Source organism: Lepidochelys olivacea (assembly GCF_965140295.1).
Source record: "Lepidochelys olivacea isolate rLepOli2 genome assembly, chromosome: 8".
In the NCBI taxonomy this organism is placed as follows: Eukaryota; Metazoa; Chordata; order Testudines; family Cheloniidae; genus Lepidochelys; species Lepidochelys olivacea.
This window is the reverse complement of record NC_140418.1, coordinates 9429169-9451986: the sequence shown is the minus strand read 5'-3', so window position 1 is coordinate 9451986 and position 22818 is coordinate 9429169. Positions and strand designations below refer to the sequence as shown.

The following is a 22818-nucleotide window of genomic DNA, read 5'->3' as shown; positions in this document are numbered from 1 at the left end:
TGGTGATTTGGTGCTTACCCCGCCCACCAAACGAATAAGAATCTGGCGCAAATAAAAATCTAAGTCAAAATCCAAATGAAACCGCAAAGTCCTTCGAACCTTTTCTGTTTGCTGGGTCACAGTCCTCCTTTGAAGGTCTGTCCATCTTCTCACCTCTCCAAGGTGTAACAATATCTTTTCCACATCCTGCCCCCTTGGTTGTAGAGATATTTGCACCACTAGGTGGCACTGTGGAGAGCTATGGCCCTTCCATTACTCCAGGATCCAGCCTTGGATCTTGAAAATCCTGGTCAGATGTCTGTCCTCAAACTCCAAACTATACGGTTTCCCAGGGTCACATGCTAGGACACCTTGCTTTTAAGTCTCCTAGGCCTTCTCCCAGTCTTCTTCTTTGGGCCATCTTAGAGTTTGCCAGGTTCTCCCTACTCTTTCTGAGTTTCTCACTATTCTGAGCCAGAGGCAGCTTTTATATAGCTTGACATTTTCTCCAAGCAGGACTCGCTTCCAATCTGTAGTCACATGGCCTTCCAAGGACTACAATTTCCAGAAAACCAGTCTTTAAGAGGCTGGTACTTGGAACCTGCATGTGCTAGACCCAGCCCTGCCCTTAAAGGGACAGCGCACAATGTGACAGTGAGCCAGCCAGGAGTAGAAATTGGTAACTTCTGCTTTGTAGTTACCATACATCTGAATTTTCCCAGACAAAGCCTCTATTTCATTTCTGTTTGGGGAGGATTTTAAATATAACAGGAAATGTCCTAGGTTTTTGTAGAGCATACAAGCTGCAGTTCAGAAAGAACCCTGATTGGTCCACTTCCTGATTGGTCGCTCCCCTACATCTGCAGCTGATTGGTTCATTCCCCTGCAAGCCACATCTCCTGGATCCCGCCCACCCAGGCTCCATCTCCCAGCTCTGGGGAAGGGGTTCCACAGGGAGTCGCTGACTTATGGCTGTCACTGCATCCTGGGCTTGTGCCAGCCACCCTGCCACCGTGATGGGGAGCCACATTTCCCCCCTACCTCCATTGAGTACTCCTGCTTCTGATACCCCCTCCAGCACCCCAACTGTGCCCCCCTCCTGCTTCTCTCCTCCCCGCCGCCAGCAGTGTTCTCTTTTTGGGAACCTGAAATATGGTAACCCTACCTTTCAGCAGCACTCAAGCAAGCTAAGAAAGAGCTGTTGGTCAGCAATGTCCAATCCAGTGAATAACCTATGGACTCTTGCCTCAGAACAAGCATCTAACCTCTATTGGTCTTTGCTTCCACAAACTCCCAAGGGATCAGTTATATCTTAGAAAAATGGGAGTGAATGCTATTCATTACAGAAGGAGTTGGCACTAACATTTGCCATTATTGGACTGAAGAAGCTTCTGAAAGCTCAGAAAAGAAAAACTGAAATGATATATCCATAATAAACAAATCCTTGAATGATTGAAGCATCTTATTTCTTGCTAGGGTTATAAAAAATTAGCACCATCAGCTGCTTCAAACCTTAAAGAGTAGGACTCCTATATAGAGCAGTGTGAATTACTGATTTTTCAGTTTCGTGGCTACACTAAGAAACCAGGGGGGAAAAAATCGACTTATTTATAGTGGTATTGTTAACTCTCATGATATTTGGTTTTCTTCTTAAAGTCCCAGATCCTGGAGTCATAGGATTATGGGAGAAACTCAGCTTTCATTAAAAAAAAAAAAAGTTAATTTCTAGATCCCCATGGTTGTAGAGAAAAGCTTGAAAATGTGACCCCCTAAAGACTCAAAAGACAAGTAAAAGGCACCCATTTTTAAAAAAATATTATCTATTTTTAAGCCCCTCTCATGATTTTTTGGGCCTGACTTGTGGTTTCTGAAAGCTTTTAGTTGGCATGACTGCAGTATTCTCCAGTGAAAGGTGAGGAGAAGAACAAGTGGCCTGTGTTAAATAGTCACATTGTTCTAGTATGTCCACAACATATCAAAGTTCAGATATTTGAAAATTAATCTTGCTACTCCAGCAGATAGAAGAAAATACCTAACAGGAGGGCATCTTATCTTGATGCAATATTCTGTGAATGTGGACAACTCATTTCTTATTCAAAAAAAGCCCCCTCCTGCCATGGGAGCACTAAAGCCGTATGTAACATTGCTCTTCTGGCTGGTATGGATCAAGCATAGCAGAATTGCAAAAACGTTTCAGAACTGTTATGTTCAATCCATGCCAGCCAGGCAAACTATGAACTGATGGAGTGCTTGTATAGAAAGCCTAAAGGAAAAGGTGTGACTACAATACTCTAAATCAGCTTCCTTCCTTGAGTAAAGGCAGTAGAGGAGGAGAATCAGCCTGTCACACTTTGAACTGTGTGGTTCATATCCCATTCTTGGTAAAACTCCCTAGCTGTAGAATAAATTAATTTTACTGTAAAAATATAGAGATAATATGGAAAAATCAGAACTCAAGGTATACCTTTAACATAACTAACGTAAAGCAATTCAAGAACTTTCTCACGAAAGGTAAGATTAAATTTTAGTGCTTCTTCCTACTAGAACATGCTGCAACAAAAACTGGAGATGGAGTAAACTATGGATCTCTATCAGAATAAACACCTACCTGTGGCTTTTAATTAGAAACCTTAGGATTTTCATTTGTAACGGCTGTGCCATTAGCTGCCAGTTACTGAAATCTGCCTTGAACTTCTTTCCTCCAAAGCATGATGACAGGTTTCAGAGTAGCAGCCGTGTTAGTCTGTATCTGCAAAAAGAAAAGGAGGACTTATGGCACCTTAGAGACCCGATGAAGTGAGCTGTAGCTCACGAAAGCTTATGCTCAAATAAATTGGTTAGTCTCTAAGGTGCCACAAGTCCTCCTTTTCTTTTTCCTCCAAAGAGTATCTTGACCAGACATAAATGAATCAGATTATTTCAAAGTAATTTTGCCACTTGTCATTGCTGATCAAACCACTGTGCTGAAATTGCAGGCATGCATACATGGTTCTTGGAGTGCATCTAGTCACTTAACATTATGTTGAAGTATAAGCAGATGCTGTAAGCAAGACCTGATTTCACAAAGTACAGGTCAAAAGTGTCTTTTGGAAACAGCCACATGAGTAACTCATTAGAAACAACTGAATTACTTTGGATGTACAGCGGTGTAAATAAGAACTTGGTTCTCTATGGGTAGGTTAAACCAAGGCAGAGAGGGAAAATGTCACTAAAAGTATGATGTCATTTATCACCCAGCACAATAAACTGCAGCATGTGATTCTATGTTTATTAATTTAATGGGAATAGATCCTAAAACAAATAATTACTAGTTCAACTTATCCAATGATTACTAGTCAATTTGTAGTTGGTTATAACACTAACATTTATTTCATGTAATATTAATCACAAATACACTTAAAATGATACTAATAAGCATCTTAAGTTGATAGTGTTTAAAAAAATCTCCACTGGACTTTCATCCTTAAGGTTCTTCCACAGTCATCCACTGCTGTAGCCTAGGTTTATTGGGATTATGTTCTATCAACCAATCAGCAAACCAAATCTACAGGATGAAAAGAACATCTTCTATAACTATATAAAGAAAACATGAAAAACCATTTCACTTCCATAAAAACTGACCCTTTTTATTAAAGACACTATCTTGATACAGACACTACTAAACACAACACACCCTTTGTTTGAGACACTATTAAAGTATGCAAAACTGGACAGCCCTGTTTATAGTAAGCCATAAACTCTATTTACCAAAAAGAAAAGGAGGACTTGTGGCACCTTAGAGACTAACCAATTTATTAGAGCATGAGCTTTCGTGAGCTAGTGAGCTGTAGCTCACGAAAGCTCATGCTCTAATAAATTGGTTAGTCTCTAAGGTGCCACAAGTCCTCCTTTTCTTTTTGCGAATACAGACTAACACGGCTGTTACTCTGAAATCTATTTACCAAGTTTGCCTTTTTAATCTATTCATACTACATATTGCTCTTCAGTCTTGAGCTGCTTAAAATGAATTTTAGACTTTTCATGTCAGGGACTTTCTCTATATAAGTGTTTGTACAGGGGCATTTTAGCCCTACCTCAGGACAAATAATAAGTATGAGGATTCTATTTTGAAAATAGAATATGCACTCAAATGCTTACAGAAAAGTATTATTAAATTATGTCAGTTCTATCAACACTGCCAGCTACTTCAACACATTGAGCCCTTCATACAAAGTCAGTGTCACAACTTTCCACACCGCAATCATGTTTGAGTACCTTACAGTAACCCTTACAGGCAGGAAATGGACCCCTTGAGAAGTCAACAAATGTGATGTTCTGGTACTTTTTGAAAACGCAACACATCCTGTAAATTTTCTAGCAAACTGTAATGGTATCTAAGCACAGATGTGAAAGGCAGGAATGCCTGAGTTCTAATTCCATTTGCTAATGACTCACTCTGGCCTTAGGCAAATTACTTACCCTCTCTGCCTTGATTTCTCCATTTGTAAAATGGAGTTTATCACACATACTTGCATACTTCATAGGGCTATTGAACACTAATTAGTGGATGTCAAGTGTTAAGTACTAGTAAATTGCTTACAGTACTGTGAAGGGAGAGGAGAATTGATAGAGTAGTAGAAGGGAAATGGAAGCAGGGATTAGTATCAGATATGAATACAATGCTTTGACAAGGGTTACAGACAGGTAGACTTTAAATAAAATAATCCTAGGAGGTTACAGGGAAGAATCTAAGGGACTAGGGCATTGAGCAGATCTGAACACTAAACACAAAACAGTTGAATTCATACACAGTGACAAAAAGTGGTGCAACTGGGAGGAAGAGGTTATAGATTACTGCATTTTAGAGAAATGATTAAAACAATAAGAATAAGTATTTCAGCAGAGAGAGTCAAGGCAAAGAGAACAGTGATAGCAAATGTACAGACAAGATGATGTAGGAGTAAAAAGTTAGCATAGTTAAGGGGCAAGGAAGACTTCTAAATTTTTCAGCTTCGGAGAAAATTAAACTTTTTATGTCCTGCACCAACGTTCATACAGTCATATGGGAGTCTTTCTATTCACTTCAATGGGCTTTGGATAAGACGCTTATTTAAGGAGATTAATGATGACAGAAGGTCAAGAGGTTTAGTCAGTGATGTGGGCCTTTATACCGAATTCATTGCAGCAGTATAGATGACTGGAAAGGGGTCATAAGAAAACAGTTGGACACCTGTAGATGGTTTCATTGGAGAACTACTCAGGGGTCAAAGTTTATGTTAACTAGGGTGAACGTGATCACATGACCAAGAGAGTCCCAACCTAAGATAAGCAGTTAATTTGATATTACTAATTGTAGCACATATAGCAGAAGTTAAAATACAGAAATCTTTTTTTGAGGGATCCTGCAGGCATATATATATATAATTTTTTTTTGTCTAAAAAGCTGCCAGAGCTTCACTGTATTAGCAAACTGTCACAAAGCATTTAATCTTACTCATGCCTACTGGTACCCAGTACTGGTTTCTCCCAGCTAAACTAGGTAGAGAGGCAGATATTTGACATCAGTGTACCTTAGCTGGCCCTTGATTTCTACGAAGAGAGGTAAAGCAGCTTTCCGTGAAATATTATCAGGAGCCATGAACGTCACCACAAAGCAAACAAAATACAAGGGAAGAATTTTGTACGACAGAGTACAAACCAGTGGATCTGCTGGTTTCTGCTTACAAAGCTCGGTGAGCCCAGCTAGTAGCGTAGGATTGACATAGAGGTTCAGGTAATCCTTTGCAGCTTGTCCAACTGGAATTGGCTCAATAATCACTGGAAAGAATAGCCATGTGAGTTGAATTATTGCAAAGCAATTTGCTTATAATGTTAAAAAATTACTTTCCTTCAAATGTTTAATATACCGTGGTTATATTTTCCTTGTAATTGATAATACTTAACCCTTTGTATGGCTTCTCTGCAAGCCATACACCATGACACAGAGCTACTGTGGTGTGTTGCCCCCAAAGCAGTTCTAAGATGGATGGAGCTCCTGGATATTGTATCTTGGTGATCATACACTGGCAGTGGTTGGTCCAGGGGAAAAAAAGCACCCTTATAGATGATTGGGGGAGAGGAAGAAATAAGACAAATTGAGGACCCACCCACTTCACTGGATATTTATTGGGAGAGCCCATTGGGGGCTACTTCTTCAGTGCCCCACTACCGCTGTGGAGCTGGCTTGTCACCCTGGAGGACCTACATCAGAAATTGCATTTTTATTGTGGGGCAAGGGACAGAGATAGAATGGTTTACATGGGATTCTGAAGAGGGAAAATGCATGATCTCCAGGGGAAGAAAGACTAACATTCATACTAAAGAAAGACCTGCGACAGGATTTGCAGGTTTTCAAGTGGTTTGAATTCTGTTTAAACATAGTTCCAACTAAAATGGTTTTAAACTCAGGACCACATGCTACTCCTATTTGGTTTTCTGGTGTAGTGGATAGGAAACTCCACGAGTATCTAATCACAGATTTTGCTTAGAATTACTCCTTTGAGGATTGTATCATCCTTCCCCTTAACCTATGGAACAAGCAAAGGGCTCTGTCCCAAAGCTCACAGGTGCCTTTGTCCACGCCAATTGGAACTTGGCTCCTGAACTGTACTGCCATGTGACCCTCCACCAGTGGATGAGCATGAATCCCCTACCCCAGTCTCAGAAGAGGGAATTCAACCATTTCAGATCAACAGTAACTCCAGGGCAGATTTTCATTTGGAAAGCCGCTCTGCTCCCAGTGAAACATGCTGATATGAAGTAGCTCCACGGTTCCTCCCATTCCCTAAATTTGCCTGCCCCAATTCAAATGTCATAGAGGGGCATTTGCAGTATCTGTGGGGCAGAAGGGAAATTAATTCCCAACCACTGTGATTTGGGTAGCTCTTCAAATAGATTTTGCTATTTTCTGCTCCACATGGCATAGCAGCTCAGCCATAGTTTAGTTAGTCAATGAAAATGGGACCAAACTGTTCTAAAACATTTTTCAACCCCCCTTTACGAGCCTATGTTCTATACTGAATGTTTGGCTACAGACAGGTAGGAATAGGGCAGGAGCCATACACTCCTAAAGACGACTTGAAGTTTATAGGCAAATAAATGCTAACTCTGTACCTTCAGGAAACATGAACTGAATTTCTCTTTCTGCTGAGGAAAATCTGATACTGCCATGAACTGCATTCCTCAGATCATCTGTTCCATAGATTGCTCTTAAACTAAAAGCAACAGAGAAAAGCTCTCTCACTCAGATTGCAATAAATGAGGTCCAATAAACAAAATCTTTCCAGTTAACAAAATCTTTTGTTTCTTTTTTGTGCCATAATTTCAAAATGAAAAAGGTTAGCCCAAACCTTTATTAATTTTCTACAGTAAGGGTGAAATCCTCATCCTAGTGAAGTCAACCCTTCACTTCAGCGAGGCCAGAATTTGACCCTAAATCTATTTTTCAGTACGTTACCTGTCAGGGTGCGTTTCCTTAGCTCTTATGCTATTTGATGGTCCAATCAACTCTTTCCAGTATGCGATAGCATGATGTCTGGCAAGAACCATAGCAACTAAAGGCCCAGAACTCATATATGCTGTTAAATTAGGAAAAAACATTTTGCCATATTGATCTGCATAAAAGTTGCTGCATTGCTCTGGGCTTAGTTGGAGCTTTCGTTTCTAAAAAACAAAGAAAAGGAAAAAGTAAGCTTCTATTTTAAGCATATATTGTATTAGTCATGGATGAACACCACCAAGATTTACATAAAAATGCTATATTGCATAATTTATATTTTCCAGCACTTGTAATGAATTTATAACTCTCCAATTTCCTACATTAAGCTATTTATCAGCAGCCATTATGTCTTCTTTAAAATGTGCTGAAATGAGACAAAATGGTATTGTGGGATCTCATGTTTGTGTCTTGGTAGCTTCCACATAAAATCTGAGCAACGTACAAGTAAAACATTTTTTCTGACCGCCAACCCTGCAAGCTCAACTGGGCTCTGAAAGACAAGTTATATTCTTTCTTTCTGTCTCAAGTAATAATAAATATTCCACAAATGGAAGTGTCAATTTCTGTTGATGATGTACAACTGGGAAAATAATCCAGCTCACTCTCCCACAGCTGTATTGGTTCTGCAGTGCTTACAAGAGTAAAGAGCAGTAAAAACTTAATTTACTGACAAAAAGTAAGCAGACACAAATCAGAATACACACAAGATGTCATTTTAGTCAATTTTCTAACCATAAACATGCTATAGCATTTTTTAAATTGATGTTTGACCTAATGCATTATTCTAATTAGACTGTATTCAAGAAACTGAATGCATTATCAGTGGTCTGTGGTTTAGTTATTCAGCTCAGCAATACTATTTTGCACTTTTATGCAACCTTCTCTTCATCCTAGACCACTACCTATAGGACTGTTCGATTTTTATTCAAAGTATATATATTTGTATATTCTCCAGAATAACTAACTGGCTTGCAAATAGCAAGGATTAAAGCAATTATCAGTGGCAGATTATTAGTGGGGACTGAGTAAGCATACAACATTCACTAAAGAAAGCAAGCAAAAGAAATTAAAGAAAAATTTGTGCTTTTTGAGCCCAGCCCTCTGACATTGGAGCACCTTCAGTTACTATTGACTTTAATGTTGAGGTCACTGGGTACCTCACAGGAAGCTTTAAGCACTCTATGTTACCAGGTCTCAGATTTTGTCTTTGTGAAATTTGATACATTACATGTAAAGCAAATAAAATGGTTTTTTTGGGGGGGGGGGAAACTTTTCTGATGTACTAAAAATGATACAGAAAATTATGATTTTGAAAAAAAAAGAAGGTAAAGTTTTCTAGTCCTTACTCCATTAAAGCTTCATGTACAATTCCATAGCAAATATACTATACTTGACACCTACTATTTTAGTAGCTGGAATTTAATGGGCTGAAAAGGAACATTTCAACTGAGATGAATACAAGGGTTTTACTTGTCTATCAAGCTGTTTCTGAGCAGCTCAACTTGCTCCACTTAGGTTTCTGAACTGCCACCTCTAAAAGACAAAATAATTCAACACAGCTGTATAATGGTGACATCTAGTGGCCAGTTCCTAAAAATCCAATGAACAGTAACTACTTTAAGCCAGTGATACCCAACCTTTACAGCCTGAGAGATGCACATATTAATTCAGAGGTCAAGGGACCACAAGCCATACTTTGGGGTACATCTTTGCTCCACTTTGCTTCTTCTGCAGTGAAAAAGGAGCAAATGCACCCTACAAGTCTTCTACTGGGAATTCCTGCTGGTATAGAAGTGGCACTGCCAACTCTTATAGCTCCCTCCCCACAGCTCCTGGAACATCCTTGCTAGACATTTCCCTAGGCTCAGCCACAGCCAGTTGATCTTCTTTCCAACTCCCACTGGGCCTCCAATGGCCTGGCAGGGAAGTAGGCAATGGAAGAGCCTGAGCTACTCTCTCCTCTCTCTCTTGAGGGGCCAGGTGTTTGGCAGCTGTGGCAGTAAAGAGATAAACACTGCTCAGAATGCTCTGGGTTCACATCAGAGCTGCTCCTGAGGCTGCAAGGGAAGGTGGTGCCTCCACTTCCATCTTGAAGTGACAGGGCTAATTCACTTCTGTTCTATAATGAGAGAGAGTTTAAGAACTGCAGTGACTGGGAAACCAATTGCAAATCAATGACTTGCAATGAACTTAGCAAATGCACACAGCAGAAAAGACTTGGTGGGGTTCTGCTGTATTCTTAGAAAAGTGATTCAGTTTAAAATTTTAAATTGTTGCTTGACATTTGCATGTATCTGCTCCCTATATGTTGTCAAAGTCCTGGGTACAGAGTTTATTGACAAAATCAATGTTTTCCCTGCTGCCAGCAATGCAGAGTCAATGTTTCTATGGAAGCTGCATTCTGTTCCGCCTCTTGCAGCAGCAGCAGAATTACCAGCTCATTTGTACGAATAGAATCTTTCCTTCTGGTGATGGTGGCTGTTGATAATATAAAGTATCTGAAAATCAATTAGGATTCTATGTTTTATTTACAGTGCTGGCAGTTAGAAAAATCTTGTTCTGACTTGTAAACAGTGGTGCTGAAACTATGAGTGCTGGGGGTACTGCCGCACCCCGGGCTTGAAGTAGTAATAAACACCAAATACATGGTTTCTATAGTTTTCATGATCAGCATAAAAATTGTTCCAGCATCCCCCCTTGTAAACTAAGCCATTTTATACGGAACTCCCAGATATAATAAATATGGAACCTCAGGATGCTATTGCCTATAGAACCCACTGAGACAATAACTATGGAACAGCAAGATGCTATTTTTGAAATCACTTTTCTTAGGTGTGAGGCAATTCTCCAAAAAGGCCCATATTTTTTTAATTTAACGTACCCGCCCCTGCTCATTATACCTCATTTGAAAGCTTATTTTATGTGTGTTTAGCTGAAGCATGATGTTGAGCTGTCAAGTGGGGTCATAAGCCTGTAGGAAAGCTGAAACTATAGTACTCAAAATAAGGAAGTGTCATTTTTTGCACAGTTCTAGAAACACAACAACATGACTATGACTATAGTTTTTACTGTTTCAGTTAATTTCAACACCTTAATGTGGTGTTTATAGGTCATAGCTACCAAATGACAATGCATTAAAAAATTTGTATTGGTTTTGCATGGGCAAATTTCCCCCCCCTAGAAATGATTAAGCTGTTTAGCATTTGGCAAAGACAGCGAATATCAACATTTTGCAATATATTAACATGAAATATTTTCACATTGCATATTCTTAATTGTCGAAGTGTCGCAAGTGATTATAATCGTTTTCTATTTTTTCAGTTGAAATTGGCTGACCAGATCAGTTTAACACTGAAGGCTGTTCACCAGTAACACTAGATTACGTGCCCATAATTTGTGCTGCACAGTGAGTAGATATAAATATATGAATTCCTAAAGGGATGCTTCTTCATTTGTAAGCTTTTGTACATATAATGTAGCATCTAGTCTGCCTCACAGAAAGTTTTAATTTATAATTGCCTATGCATGCAGTACTATCCTTTGAAATATTCTAGAAACTAGCTTTTGAATTCAGTGACACTTACGCACAGGTTAGTATTAGTGTTAGAGATGACAATACACAACTTATTATGAATATGGAAAAGCTAAGAGAGAAAGAAGTGGCCTAACAAGAAGTAGTGAAGACAAAGTCCACAAACAGTCCTTGATTCTGTACTGAAGAGGGATGAGGAGCATGTGACAGATCTCACCAACCATGTCATCAACAATATGACAAAAACTCATTTGACCCGGAATCGCATTCAGAGATGCTTATCAACATATCTACTAGATTGTATGTAATAGATGTACAAGATTCTCTACTGAAAATAGCAGATGTTGGTGGTGAACAAATGGAGAGATTTGCAAGAAGTGTACTTGAGACACATAGCCTCTTCAGCCCAGTCAAGAAATCTGGCGTCAAAACATTAGTTGAAATGCATAGTGCCGACTCCATGGGTGCTCCAGGGCTGGAGCATCCACGGGGGAAAATTAGTGGGTGCCACTGGCAGCCAAGCTCCCTCCACCCCGCGCCCCATTCCTCCTCCGCCTCCTCCCCTGAGGGTGCCGTGTCTCCGATCCTCCACCTATCTCCCAGCGCTTCCTGCCTTGCCGCCGCCAAACAGCTGTTTGGCGGTGAACTTGGAGGGAGGGGGAGGAGCGGGAACATGGCACGCTCAGGGGAGTAGGCAGGGAAGAGGCAGGGTGGGGGATTTGGGGAACGAGTTAGAATAGGGGCAGGGAGGGGACAGAGTTGGGGCAGGGACTTTGGGGAAGGGGTTGGAATGGGGGCAGGGCAGGAGGGGGCAGGGCAGGGATGGAGTTGGGGCAGGGCCGGGGGCAGTGGGGAGGTTGAACACCCACCGGCGGGAGCAGAAGTCAGCACCTATGCTGAAATGGCGTAGACCAAATGTAAGTCTGACATGACATGGGGGGGGGGGAAGGAAGAGAGAGAATCACAGCAGCTATCAGTCCAGAAATTTTTTTCTGCACAGCCCTGTCCTTAGCAAGATGCAGAGATGATGTTTCAATGGCAAGTGTTCTTAGTATTCCAATAGGACCTAAGTCTATGTCCTTCTTCCATGCTCATGGAACTCTAAGAAGAACAGACTAAGCTTAATTAGGGCATCATCTGGAAACTCAAGCTGAAGAAATCCATGAGCTAAGAGCATGCAACAAAGAAATCAGTGTACATCAGAGATGACATGGTTTTCATACAAGTGATGGCTGGAGACAAATTCCACACATTCAGTGAATTGGCTGCTGAGTACCTGAGGCAGGTCCTAAAAAGATTTGTCAAAGCTGATTCTGTAACTGAAGCCTTTGATATGGATTTGACAACTGTAACTCTGTGAAAACTTCATAAAGAGAGAGCCTGGACAGGATCCAAGACTGGATGCAAGAAATACCAGGTGATTGGTGGATGGTGGAAAAAGTTTTAAAATGTGGCATACAAGCAGTCACTTGTAAAATTTCTCTGTAAACATATGGTTCAAAATGCACCTGAGAGTGTAGGAGCACCTCCAACTCAAACACTCCTTGCTGGAGGCTTTTCCAATGGTGAGGTAGCAAAGTCCGTGAAGAAGCTCAAGATTTGTACAGTACTGAAGAGAAAGTGGATACAAGGATGCTTCTGCATGATGTATGTACCAACATGGCTTTTGGATCTTTTGGTGTCAAAGAAACCATAGTAATTAGGTTATCTGATACAGATATTTTGGCCGTTGCTGGAACACAAAGATAACATGTAGATTGAAACGGGCACCATTACCAGCATGCTGACAAGCACTGCTTCATACCTGTGCATGCAATTTGTGACGCACTCACTTCTGATTTCTGCAGCATCCTTCTTGCTGCACACACATTAGCAGGATATGACTCTGTCATCCCTATTTGGTATTGGGGAAAAAAATCTGTATCTAACACTGCCAAAACAAAGGGATCTTACTGCTTCAGAGATCTTGTCAAACTGGCAGAAAGTGGTGGACAGCAAGGAAGTTGGTAGCACTGTTGTATGACCAGAGTAAGAAAGGAAAGGAGACCCCCAGAGAAATGAGTTGTTCACACCTCAATCTAGCCATCAAAAAGGACAAGTCACTGGCCAACTCCCACCAGGTGAGGACAGTTTTGAAGAACATGTCAAAAGAGCATCTTGGCAAACACAGATTTGGATGTCTTCACACATAGGTAAACCAGACATTGGATCACCATTGCAATATGGATGGAAATAGGTAGATGATGAACTGCTTCTTGCATTCTTCATGGGCTCAATGGCATCTGAGCTTATACAAGATCTTATCTGTGCCAGTAAAAGAAGAGATCGCTGCATAATAATTGGCGTCTGTACTCAGAACAATCTTCCCTGCACAGAACGGTGTACTTGCTTATGTAACGAAGACTGTGATAATCCACGCCCTCTCGACAGAGATCACAATGATGAAAAGATGGATGATAATGATGTTGACTAGAAATGTCACCAGTGCTGTTACATTTCAATGATACCTGTACAAATGTATTAGATTTTGTTGAACCCTTTGGATTGTTGTCGTGATTCTTTGATGTCACAAAGAAATCCAATTTTAGGTCTTGAAATAATACATAGAGTCATTAGACTAACAGAAACGAATGCAAATATTTCATAGTGGCCATTTTAACAGGATGATGTTAGTGTTATTGTTTATCCCCATTTCTATGGTAATGGTACCACGTGACAGCTCCACATCATACCTCATCTTAAAGTAGACATAAGCTGTCAAATGATATATGATGTGCATGTGTGTAGAAAGGGTACATTAAGTCAACCAAATTGGTGGTGTTTGCATCTTGCTTATCAGATCATAAACAAATTTCAAATCAAAACCAACAATGTGCAGAATCTTGTTTTATGTAAAGCATATTACCTGAACAATGGTGAATCCTGATCTGAGAATTATATCTTCTATTTCTTCTTCTTTGTCAATTACATCTGGTTTGATGAGGGCCAGAGTTCTTTCTACATAAATCTGAGGCTCAGGCATTAACGCTTGCATCTTTGCTTCAAGATTAAAATTTCAGTGCTTCTCCCTTACTGAAAACACAGTGTTTTATTATAATTACATTACATTCTTGTTAGCTGAACATGCAATTACATACCAGCATCTTTTGTTATATAACCTTTCTAAAATTTGACAGTTTACTCATATATAGGAGATAGAAAAGGAATCCCCCACACCTACAGAGGTTGCTCAGAAAGCAATACTATTACTGGGCCACCGCCTGCAAGACCTTTCTGCCAAAGAAGGCCTATAAGGAAGAGAGAAAGTCTGATACAGGTGTTAGCTGATGCCCATATGTCTGCTCTGCATCTCTCAACAGTGGAAGCACTTGCTTGTTTGGCCCATGAAGTTGCTATAGATAGTTGCTATATGGCTCTCAACTTCTTTATCATTGTGGGCCGCATATGTGGCCCACAATGTGTTATCTGGGATGCAGAAACTGGGTGGCAGGACAGCATCAGCCCTAGCCCTGACCCCGACCCAGGACCCTGTGTGGGGCCAGCTGGCTGCCCACCACGGTACCCCGTCATGCAAGGCTGGCCAGGTGTTCTGGAGCCGAGCGGCAGCCCCGGACCCCAGAGCTTGCAGGGCTGCGTGGCTACCCGGGACTCCTGACCCTGCAGGGCTGGGCAGCTGCCCCAGAGCTTGCAGGGCTGGGCAGCTGCCCCAAACCCTGGAGCTTGTGGGGCCACCGGGCAGCCCCAGACCTCTGACCCCAAGGGGCCGGGCAGCCCGGACCCCACTGCACCAGGCAGCCAGGAACCATGCGGGCTGGCCCTTCGGCCCAGAGTTGAGCCGGGCCACAGCTATTTGCTAATTGGGCTGCATGCAGCCTGCAGGTTGAGAATCGCTGCTATAGATCTTGTGAAGTGTGCCTTGATTCCTGCTGAGACTTCAGTAAGAGCATTCTTTGGTTCTTGCAGCTTGCAGAACCTAAGGTCAGGCTTGTTAATATGCTATCTGGATCAGGTTTTTCCCATTCCTCCCTGATCGATCCTCAAAAGAGAAATACAGGAGAATTGCTGCCTCGGGGGAAGATTTTGAGGAACAGTATTTGCTTTGAGGCTTATCCTCAGGAATCTGCTTCGGATGGGTCTGGACTGTGATCACAACCTCTTTGCACATGGCCTCAAACTTCACAGGGGGAAAAAAACCTTCCGGATTCTTTCCCTTTTTAGTTCTTTTGGGCTTTTTTCACTTTTTGGTCTACTTTAAGAGTATTACTGCCTGGCTGTAATCAGAGCACGATCTTTTGCAGCTTGCTTTGTGCACAGCCCAGAGCTCTCTAGAAACTTCTTCCTCTGAGTCCTTCCCTTCAGTGTCCCACTCCCCCAAGCTGCAGATGGGGTCTCATTGTCAGAGTTCCCTGGCTCTAATTGGGAGGGAAGGGGCTGGTTATGAGCCCTGCTTCTCTTCCTAAGGCGCTTAAGACCCATTTCAAGACTTGTGGAGGGGGACCAGTAGCCCTGCAAGGGTCTTAACTGTGTGACTCCAAGACTTACCTCCCCCTCTGGGTCATCTGGATAAAGTCCTCCTCCTCCGAGCCTCTCCCTGTTCTGCTCTGTGACTTTTGCAGTGGAGTCATAGCTATTGGGGCAGGGGGGAGTAGGGGCCCCAACATGCCTGTCCAATTCAGAGTCCTGTGGGTTGGCTGGCTGGCAGTAAGCTGGACATAATATACCCTCTGCCAAGCCTGGGGAAGCTCCCTCACATACTGAGCACCTTTTGTGCTTTGCCCGGTACTTGCACAGCTGCTGTGCCATACATAAAAGAGGGCAGAGGACCTCTGCAGGGAAGCACTGCTGCAGAGGCTCCCCACAGCTGTGGCCTTGATGCTGCACAAACCCTAAACCAAGCAGAAGGTTTGGAACAAAGAAAAAAAGCTCGCTATTGCCTGAAAATGGTTAAAAAATAATAAAGACAAAAAAGATGAAGAGAAAACAAACTGCTCCTTGACTGCTGTGCCTCTGGTTAAGTGGGAGAAAAAGGAGTGGCCAGCGAATGCTGTGCCGCAGCTTTGAACTGCCTTTGGAAACTGCAGCATGGAGGGGAGCACCCAGACGGAGCAGAATTGTGGGAGATGCAGGACTGCAGAAAGTGCTCAATCCTGCAACCCATAGCCACTCACATTGTCCCACTGAAGCCAAAGGCACTATTTACTTGACTGAGGGCTGGGACCCTTTTACTCTGATCTGGCCCAACTAAACTTCAACGTCTTTCTCACTTTGATTAGGAATTTATAAGATTACCTTGAGCACTTAATTTAAACATAAAAGAGCATGGTACTGTACTATGTCGGGCCATTAATGAGCTCATAAACTAAACATATATGCAAGCTCTTGTCCTAGGGTCCAATCCAGGACACCGGAAGTACTTGCCCTGGCTGACGTGTCATGGATGAGCACCACCAAACCACCAGAGAGAAATGAGAGGCTTATTCCCTGAAAATGGATTTTAACTGGCGAATACTTCATCCATGGGAGCTACCACAGCGGTATCCGTGCAGAAAAGAGCTGGTTCTCATTGTAAACCATTTCGTTTCTTTAACGCCGGGGTGTCACTGGAAGAGAAGCAAAACAAGGGGCCCGATCCTGCAGCTTCTAGCGCTGCACTTGCAGTCAGCAGGAACTGTGCGCGTGCCAGACCCGCCGGATCGGACCCCCGTCAGCATGGGAACCTACTGACACCGTGACATCCAGGCCTCAGGGCTGAGCTGGGGATCTGCCCCGCGAGACCGACCCACGGACCCACCCCGCTCTCCTGCGGCGCTGAACCTGGGGAGGGGGGGAGGGGGGCAGAATCTGCCCCCGCAGCCAGCCCGCTCCCTAGACTACCCCGGCCCGGCGAGCCCCTCTCCCCGCACGGAAGCCCGCAGACCCACGGTAGGGAGCCCGGGGGTAGAGCGGGCCACGACCCCACACCCTGCCCGCGGCCCCCCACACACCTTCCGCCCGGCAGCTCCTGCCCCGCCTACGGTTGCTAAGAGACCCGAGGCAGCCGCCGAAGGAGCCGCCCCCTACGGGGCCGGCCGAGGTCCGTGCCCAGCGCGCGTTCAGTGCCCCGGCGCGCGGCGGGGGCCGACTGGGCGGACAGCGTGGGCCGGCGTCTGGGGGACGGCGGCGCCCGCTGCTCCAGGCAGGTCCTCGCTCGGGTTGTTCCCATAGCAACGCGTCAGGGCGGGTGGAGAGCGACTCCCTCCTCCTCCCCCCCCCCCTCACTCCGCTTGCGCGTGGCTCTTCCTTCCTGCGCCTTTCTCTGGGTAAGAGCTCCCAGCCGCCCCGTGTGGACGTGCGGAATCCGGATTTGCCACCAACCCCTGCCGCCCTCTTACGAGAAGCACCGGGGGAGCTGCCGGAGTTCTGCTTAATTTATGCCAGGGCTGCGCCCCAGCACCTGCAGGCTTGGCCGTTCATAGCCCCGGCACCTCTTTCATTACAAATTAACCACCGCCTGGATGTCAAGCACTGACCAGCTGGCCAGGTCCCCTGCTCAGTCAGACCCAGGCCCTCTGGAGGCTTTGTGGGTTTGAGGCGGTTTAGGCCTCTCTGTCTGGTGACAAAGGGTTTTGGTGGGTGTTTGTCATTGAGATTTAAGTTTCATGTCTCACGGTTTTGAAAGCTGGCTCATTTGAATTCTGCACTCGGGTCATACATACTGTGAAGTATTTATATACTACCTCTGAGCTGGAAGGATCCCCCGGTGCTTTACTACTCACCCTAAACCTGGTCCTGGAAGTGCAGTTGAACGCAGACGGGCTAAAATCAATGAGAATTCCGCATGTGGAGCACTTCCTAGTTCATAACCTAAATATCTACAGGAGCCCTGCAATCCAGCCACCTCTGGGGAAAAGGATGGCAGTCAGGTGGCACACAACATAGAGGGGAGAGAAGGGAAATTTTGACCAGTCTGAGGAATCCTATCCAATGCACTTTTTGTAAGAGAAGAGGGTTTGCCACCCTTCTAACATCCTTTGCCATAATCTCCATTCACCCCCTTCCCTGGTACACTCTGTGTACAATAAGATGGGTACAATCAGAAAAAAAAATCATACACTGGCAGGGAGATAAGACTCGAAGACTGAAACTGTCTCTTCCATCTCTGATTTATAGGATATAGAAAACAACAAATGGTTTACTCCTGTTTAGTCTAAAAAACAGCAAATGAGAAGGTAAGCAGTGGAGCGAGCTAAAATATTAGTCTTCAGTTTACAGAGAAGTTAATTCAATCTTGTTTTATCACAGGAAAATAAATTCAGTGGTTGTTCTTTTCTGGTCCTTTGTGCATATTTGTCCATATGATAAGGCACTAGTCAATATGGTGAGACATTCAGTATCCTCTAGAAATACCCGGAGACTGGATTATCAGGGGTGAAGCAGGACAGGACAAAACTGAGATAGTCACTATGCATACAGTTGACCTTTATCTTTAGATACTGTAGCAGACAAAGAATGTAAGCAGTTAGAAGAGGAAATGGGGGGATTGGTTCTAAGTGGCCACAAGATGTCACTATTGAGCCTCAGAAATCTGCCTCACTGTGTAGCGTGGAAAATATTCTAGAGTGGCAATTAAGGTGTCTGCAACATTTCCGCTAAAATGTAGAATTCATCTCTACTACAATAATTTGTTTCTCGTTTTTGAGATGTTCTGCTTCACCCTTGATAACCCAGTCTCTGGGAATTTCTAGAAGATACTGAATGTCTCACCATACTAACTAGTGCCTTATCATGTGGACAAATGACTTTTCAGAACAGCAGTTTCTTGAAACTGGTCTCAGAAACCCATTCCACCACCCATTTCTAACACAAATATTATAAGATCCAGATTCTAATATCTTTGCTCCAGTTTAGCAGCACCTTACTCAATAAGACTACCTGTAGTGGGGTAAGGAGATTTAGCAATGTGTATCAAAATCTAGCCCTTAAGGACAAGAAAGGCAAAGAAACCTTTCTACGGGCTTTGGTTTCTACCCTGAACTACTCAACAAAGAACAGTCATGTAAATACTCAACTTCTCTTATTTTTATAGAATGCATAATAAATTTTGCATTTCTGTACCTAGTTAACAACAAATACTATGGAGTTGGTGCTCTTGCAGCATACAGTTCTGTGCTACACTGAATGTTTTGGGGCTGTATAAAATTGAGTTTAACATTAGAATAAGTACTGATTATAACATTCATCTTCATATGAAATTCAATATGATATCTTTTCAAAAAGTTACTGGAATCCACTACAAAATTTCTAATCACCCTGCAATGGGTGGGGCTCACCACTATGGCACCTCCTGCTGACTGTCCCAGGGATTAGCTATGCTAGCCAGTGCACCCTCTGCTGGGGGTGTCTCACCGCTGTCACTTCTGCTCCAGGACCCACATCACTCCCAGGACCATGGCATCATTTTCATGACACAGCTCTCCAGCTGTGCCGCACTCTGTGCTCTACCCTTCCATGGGGTATGTAGTGCAGTCCAATAGCCCAGCCATTTCTTCAGTGGTGGGGAGGAGACCCAGACCTGCCCCACTACTCTGGGTACTGGGCCCAGGGACCCTGTAGATGGCAGCCATGTATTGCATCCCCTCCAACCACTCAGTTTCCCTGGGCCACTTCCCTACAGTCCTAGCACCTTCTTCATCCTTACTTCAGGGCCTCAGCATGGCAGTCTTAGCAGGCAACAAAGAACTTGCTCTCACTCCCCTATTCCTACCCAGCATTGCTCAGTCCAGGATGCTAGCTTTCTTCCACCTGCAAGGCAGCCAGTCCTGTATCCTCAAAATCTAGGGAGAAACTGAACCAGCTCTGCCCTGAAGCTCTTCTTGTGTGGGTCTGCCTGGCCCTTATTGGCTGCTCCTTGCAGCCCCTCTCCTATTGGCTGCTTTCTGCACAGCCTCCCTAGGGCTCCATTAACCCCTTACAAGTCAGTGTTGGGCAGATGCCCCATCACACTCCTGCGCCAGAAGTAAGGGGGCTTTGCTTCAGAGTACTTATGAGTCCTGGCTCAAGAATCAGGGCCTTAGTTAAATATGTACACTACGTTTCTGTTCAAGATTTCTTTTAAAAGACTAAAAAGCTAAATATTTGAGACTCCCTGAGTTTCCACAGCAAGTAGCCACTTCCCCAAAGATATCCCACTACACAGAGGAAAGGCTGAATTTTGTATCTCCCAACTGTCTTCGAGCTCAGTTTAGTTATCTGCTTTCTCAGTTTTGGGGAGGGAAAAACCAGGTATAAGTCAGAGCTGTACTCAACCTGTGACAATCTGTAATGTGATCTATATCTATAGTAGGCCAATATATGCATGACTGCACGCTTAAGGCCAGATTCTGCAGTCTTGTGAGCAGCCCTGTTAAAGTCAATGAGACATTTCACAGGAGTGCTTGTTTATCATTGTCAAGATTGTACAACTGGACCTCTATTTTGCATGTGTAATTACTATGATTGCATTGGGTTCTTATATGCACATGACAAGAATTGGCTCTTTTCATATGCAAATGCACAAACTGTAAGTGCAGTTGTATTTAAACGTTAGGTATACATTTTGTCAATCGACAGCTTTCAAAAATCTGTCCCCATATCTACATCCTAGTATTAAATGGATTTCCATTTGAGAGGGTTCCAGTTCTGTTCTTCCCAATAATCTTTTTCTTGTTATGATCTGTGTACCCATGTTGGCATTTATGTTACTCCTCCTGCTGGCAGCTTCCAGAAGCACTTCTGGAAATGTGTATTTTTAGTTTCCAAGAGAATCCTGCATTGACAAATGAGATGGCAATTCCATCCAAAGGTTCAGCCAGTTATCTTGGGCTTTCTCATGCTGCACTTCACACGATGTCTTCGTAGCCTTATCTTACTTACCAAAGGAAAGGAATAAATATATCTCAGTTAACACGCAGGAAACTTTTTATAGTATTAGACTCTGACAGAATCCTGCTGCTTTAAAACTTCTGACCCTACAACTTACTGCATTAATATTATTAAATATCATCATGAAGTTTGAAAAACCATCCAGGGTCTGATCCAACTCCCATTGATTTCAAAAGACTTTTGATCTGGCTCTTTGTTATGAATGAATAACAATAAACATGAGAGAGAAAATGGGTGAGGTAATGTCTTTTATTGGACCAACTTCTGCTAGTGAGAGACAATCTTTTGAGCTATACAGAGGTCTTCTCCAGGTCTTGGGACCAACACTGCTACAACAACACTGCAATAAACATTATGATTACAGCACAATGAATATCACTTACAGTTCTGAATATATCTCTGCACCTAGCTTTGCTGCTGTACTTTATCTGTTAAGAGGTTTAAGAAGTCTTAGTTGTCCTTACTTATTTTTAGCCAGCTTGAAATATAAAAAAACACTAAAGGGTTCTGGTTGCAGCTAAGTTTGCATTCTGGTAACAAAAGACAAATATAACTTTTAACCTCCAATATTGTTTCAAAGCTTTGTATTCTCTGTACTGTCATAAAAATATGGAGAAATTAATTGGGTGTAGTTTGTTTTATAGAAGAGTATAACAGCAAATACTATCCTATATGCCAGAATAATAGGTTAAAGAAAGACTAAGGGAATGACGCTAGCTAGTACCATGAATAAAAAAATGTCAGGCTATTTGTATTTGCACATAATCCAACATTACCTACTTTTTGATGTTATACACTGTAATAATTTCTGTGTGTTAGTAATAATTCACTAGCTATATAGTGACCAAATGTAAAGCTTTCTGAGGAAAAATCTGAGGAACTGTCCCAGATTGATGTGTCATTAGAGGAGGTTTTGGAACAAATTGATAAACTAAACAGTAATAAGTCACCAGGACCAGATGGCATTCACCTAAGAGTTCTGAAGGAACTCAAATGTGAAATTGCAGAACTACTAACTGTAGTCTGCAACCTATCATTTAAATTCACTTCTGTACCAAATGATTGGAGGATAGCTAATGTGATGCCAATTTTTAAAAAGGGCTTCAGAGGTGATCCCGGCAATTACAGGCTGGTAAGCTTGACTTTAGTACCGGGCAAACTGGATAAAACTATAGACAAGGACAAAATTGTCAGATACATAGATGAACATAATTTGTTGGGAAGAGTCAACATGGTTTTTGTAAAGGGAAATCATGCCTCATCAATCTACTAGCGTTCTTTGATGGAGTCAACAAGCATGTGGACAAGGGGGATCCAGCGGATATAGTGTACTTCTATTTCAGAAAGCCTTTGACAAGGTCCCTCGCCAAAGGCTCTTAAGCAAAGTAAGCTGTCATGGGATAAGAGGAAAGGTCCTCTCATGGACTGGTAACTGGTTAAAAGATAGGAAACAAAGGGTAGGAATAAATGGTCAGTTTTCAGAATGGAGAGAGGTAAATAGTGGTGTCCCCCGGGGTCTGTACTGGGCCCAGGCCTATTCAACATATTCATACATGATCTGGAAAAAGGGTAAACAGTGAGGTAGCAAAATTTGCAGATGATACAAAACTACTTAAGAGAGTTAAGTCCCAGGCAGAATGCAAAGGGCTACAAAAGGATCTCTCAAAACTAGGTGATTGGGCAACAATATGGCAGATGAAATTCAATGCTGATAAATGCAAAGTAATGCACATTGAAAAACATAACCCAAATATACATTTAAAATGATGAGATCTAAATTAGCTGTTACCTCTCAAGAAAGAGATCTTGGAGTCATTGTGGATAGTTCTCTGAAAACATCCACTCAATGTACAGCGGCAGTCAAAAAAGCAAACAGAATGTTGGGCATAAT

At 42.7% G+C, this 22818-nt stretch overlaps 1 protein-coding gene across 4 annotated transcripts; it reads right to left on the bottom strand.

Moving 5' to 3' along the window:
- Nucleotides 1-3325: 3325 nt before the first annotated feature.
- On the bottom strand, nucleotides 3326-17217 carry NME5 (NME/NM23 family member 5). Of its 4 annotated transcripts, none has more exons than XM_084637257.1 (6): nucleotides 17012-17217; nucleotides 13933-14099; nucleotides 7454-7659; nucleotides 7111-7211; nucleotides 5529-5775; nucleotides 3326-3523 (listed from the first exon to the last, which is right to left on the bottom strand). In XM_084637257.1, exons 2-6 carry the CDS (start codon nucleotides 14059-14061, stop codon nucleotides 3502-3504), a joined length of 705 nt encoding a protein of 234 aa, XP_084493383.1. In that variant the 5' UTR covers nucleotides 14062-14099; nucleotides 17012-17217; the 3' UTR covers nucleotides 3326-3501. The 4 variants fall into 4 exon arrangements, with proteins under 4 accessions (XP_084493383.1, XP_084493382.1, XP_084493385.1 ...); XM_084637256.1 differs by lacking the exon at nucleotides 17012-17217 and adding an exon at nucleotides 15570-15921; XM_084637259.1 differs by lacking the exon at nucleotides 17012-17217 and adding an exon at nucleotides 15570-15905 and having other exon boundaries at nucleotides 5683-5775.
- Between the last annotated feature and the right edge of the window lie 5601 nt (nucleotides 17218-22818).

What these genes read in the sequence shown, in the direction of transcription:
- NME5 (XM_084637257.1), bottom strand. Translation starts at nt 14,061, where the DNA reads ATGCAAGCGTTAATGCCTGAGCCTCAGATTTATGTAGAAAGAACTCTG. An exon ending in CAGGATTCACCATTGTTCAG is followed by an intron (nt 7,660 to 13,932) that starts GTAATATGCTTT and finishes TTTGTTTTTTAG; the next exon opens with AAACGAAAGCTCCAACTAAG. An exon ending in TCAGTTCATGTTTCCTGAAG is followed by an intron (nt 5,776 to 7,110) that starts GTACAGAGTTAG and finishes TATTCTTTCCAG; the next exon opens with TGATTATTGAGCCAATTCCA.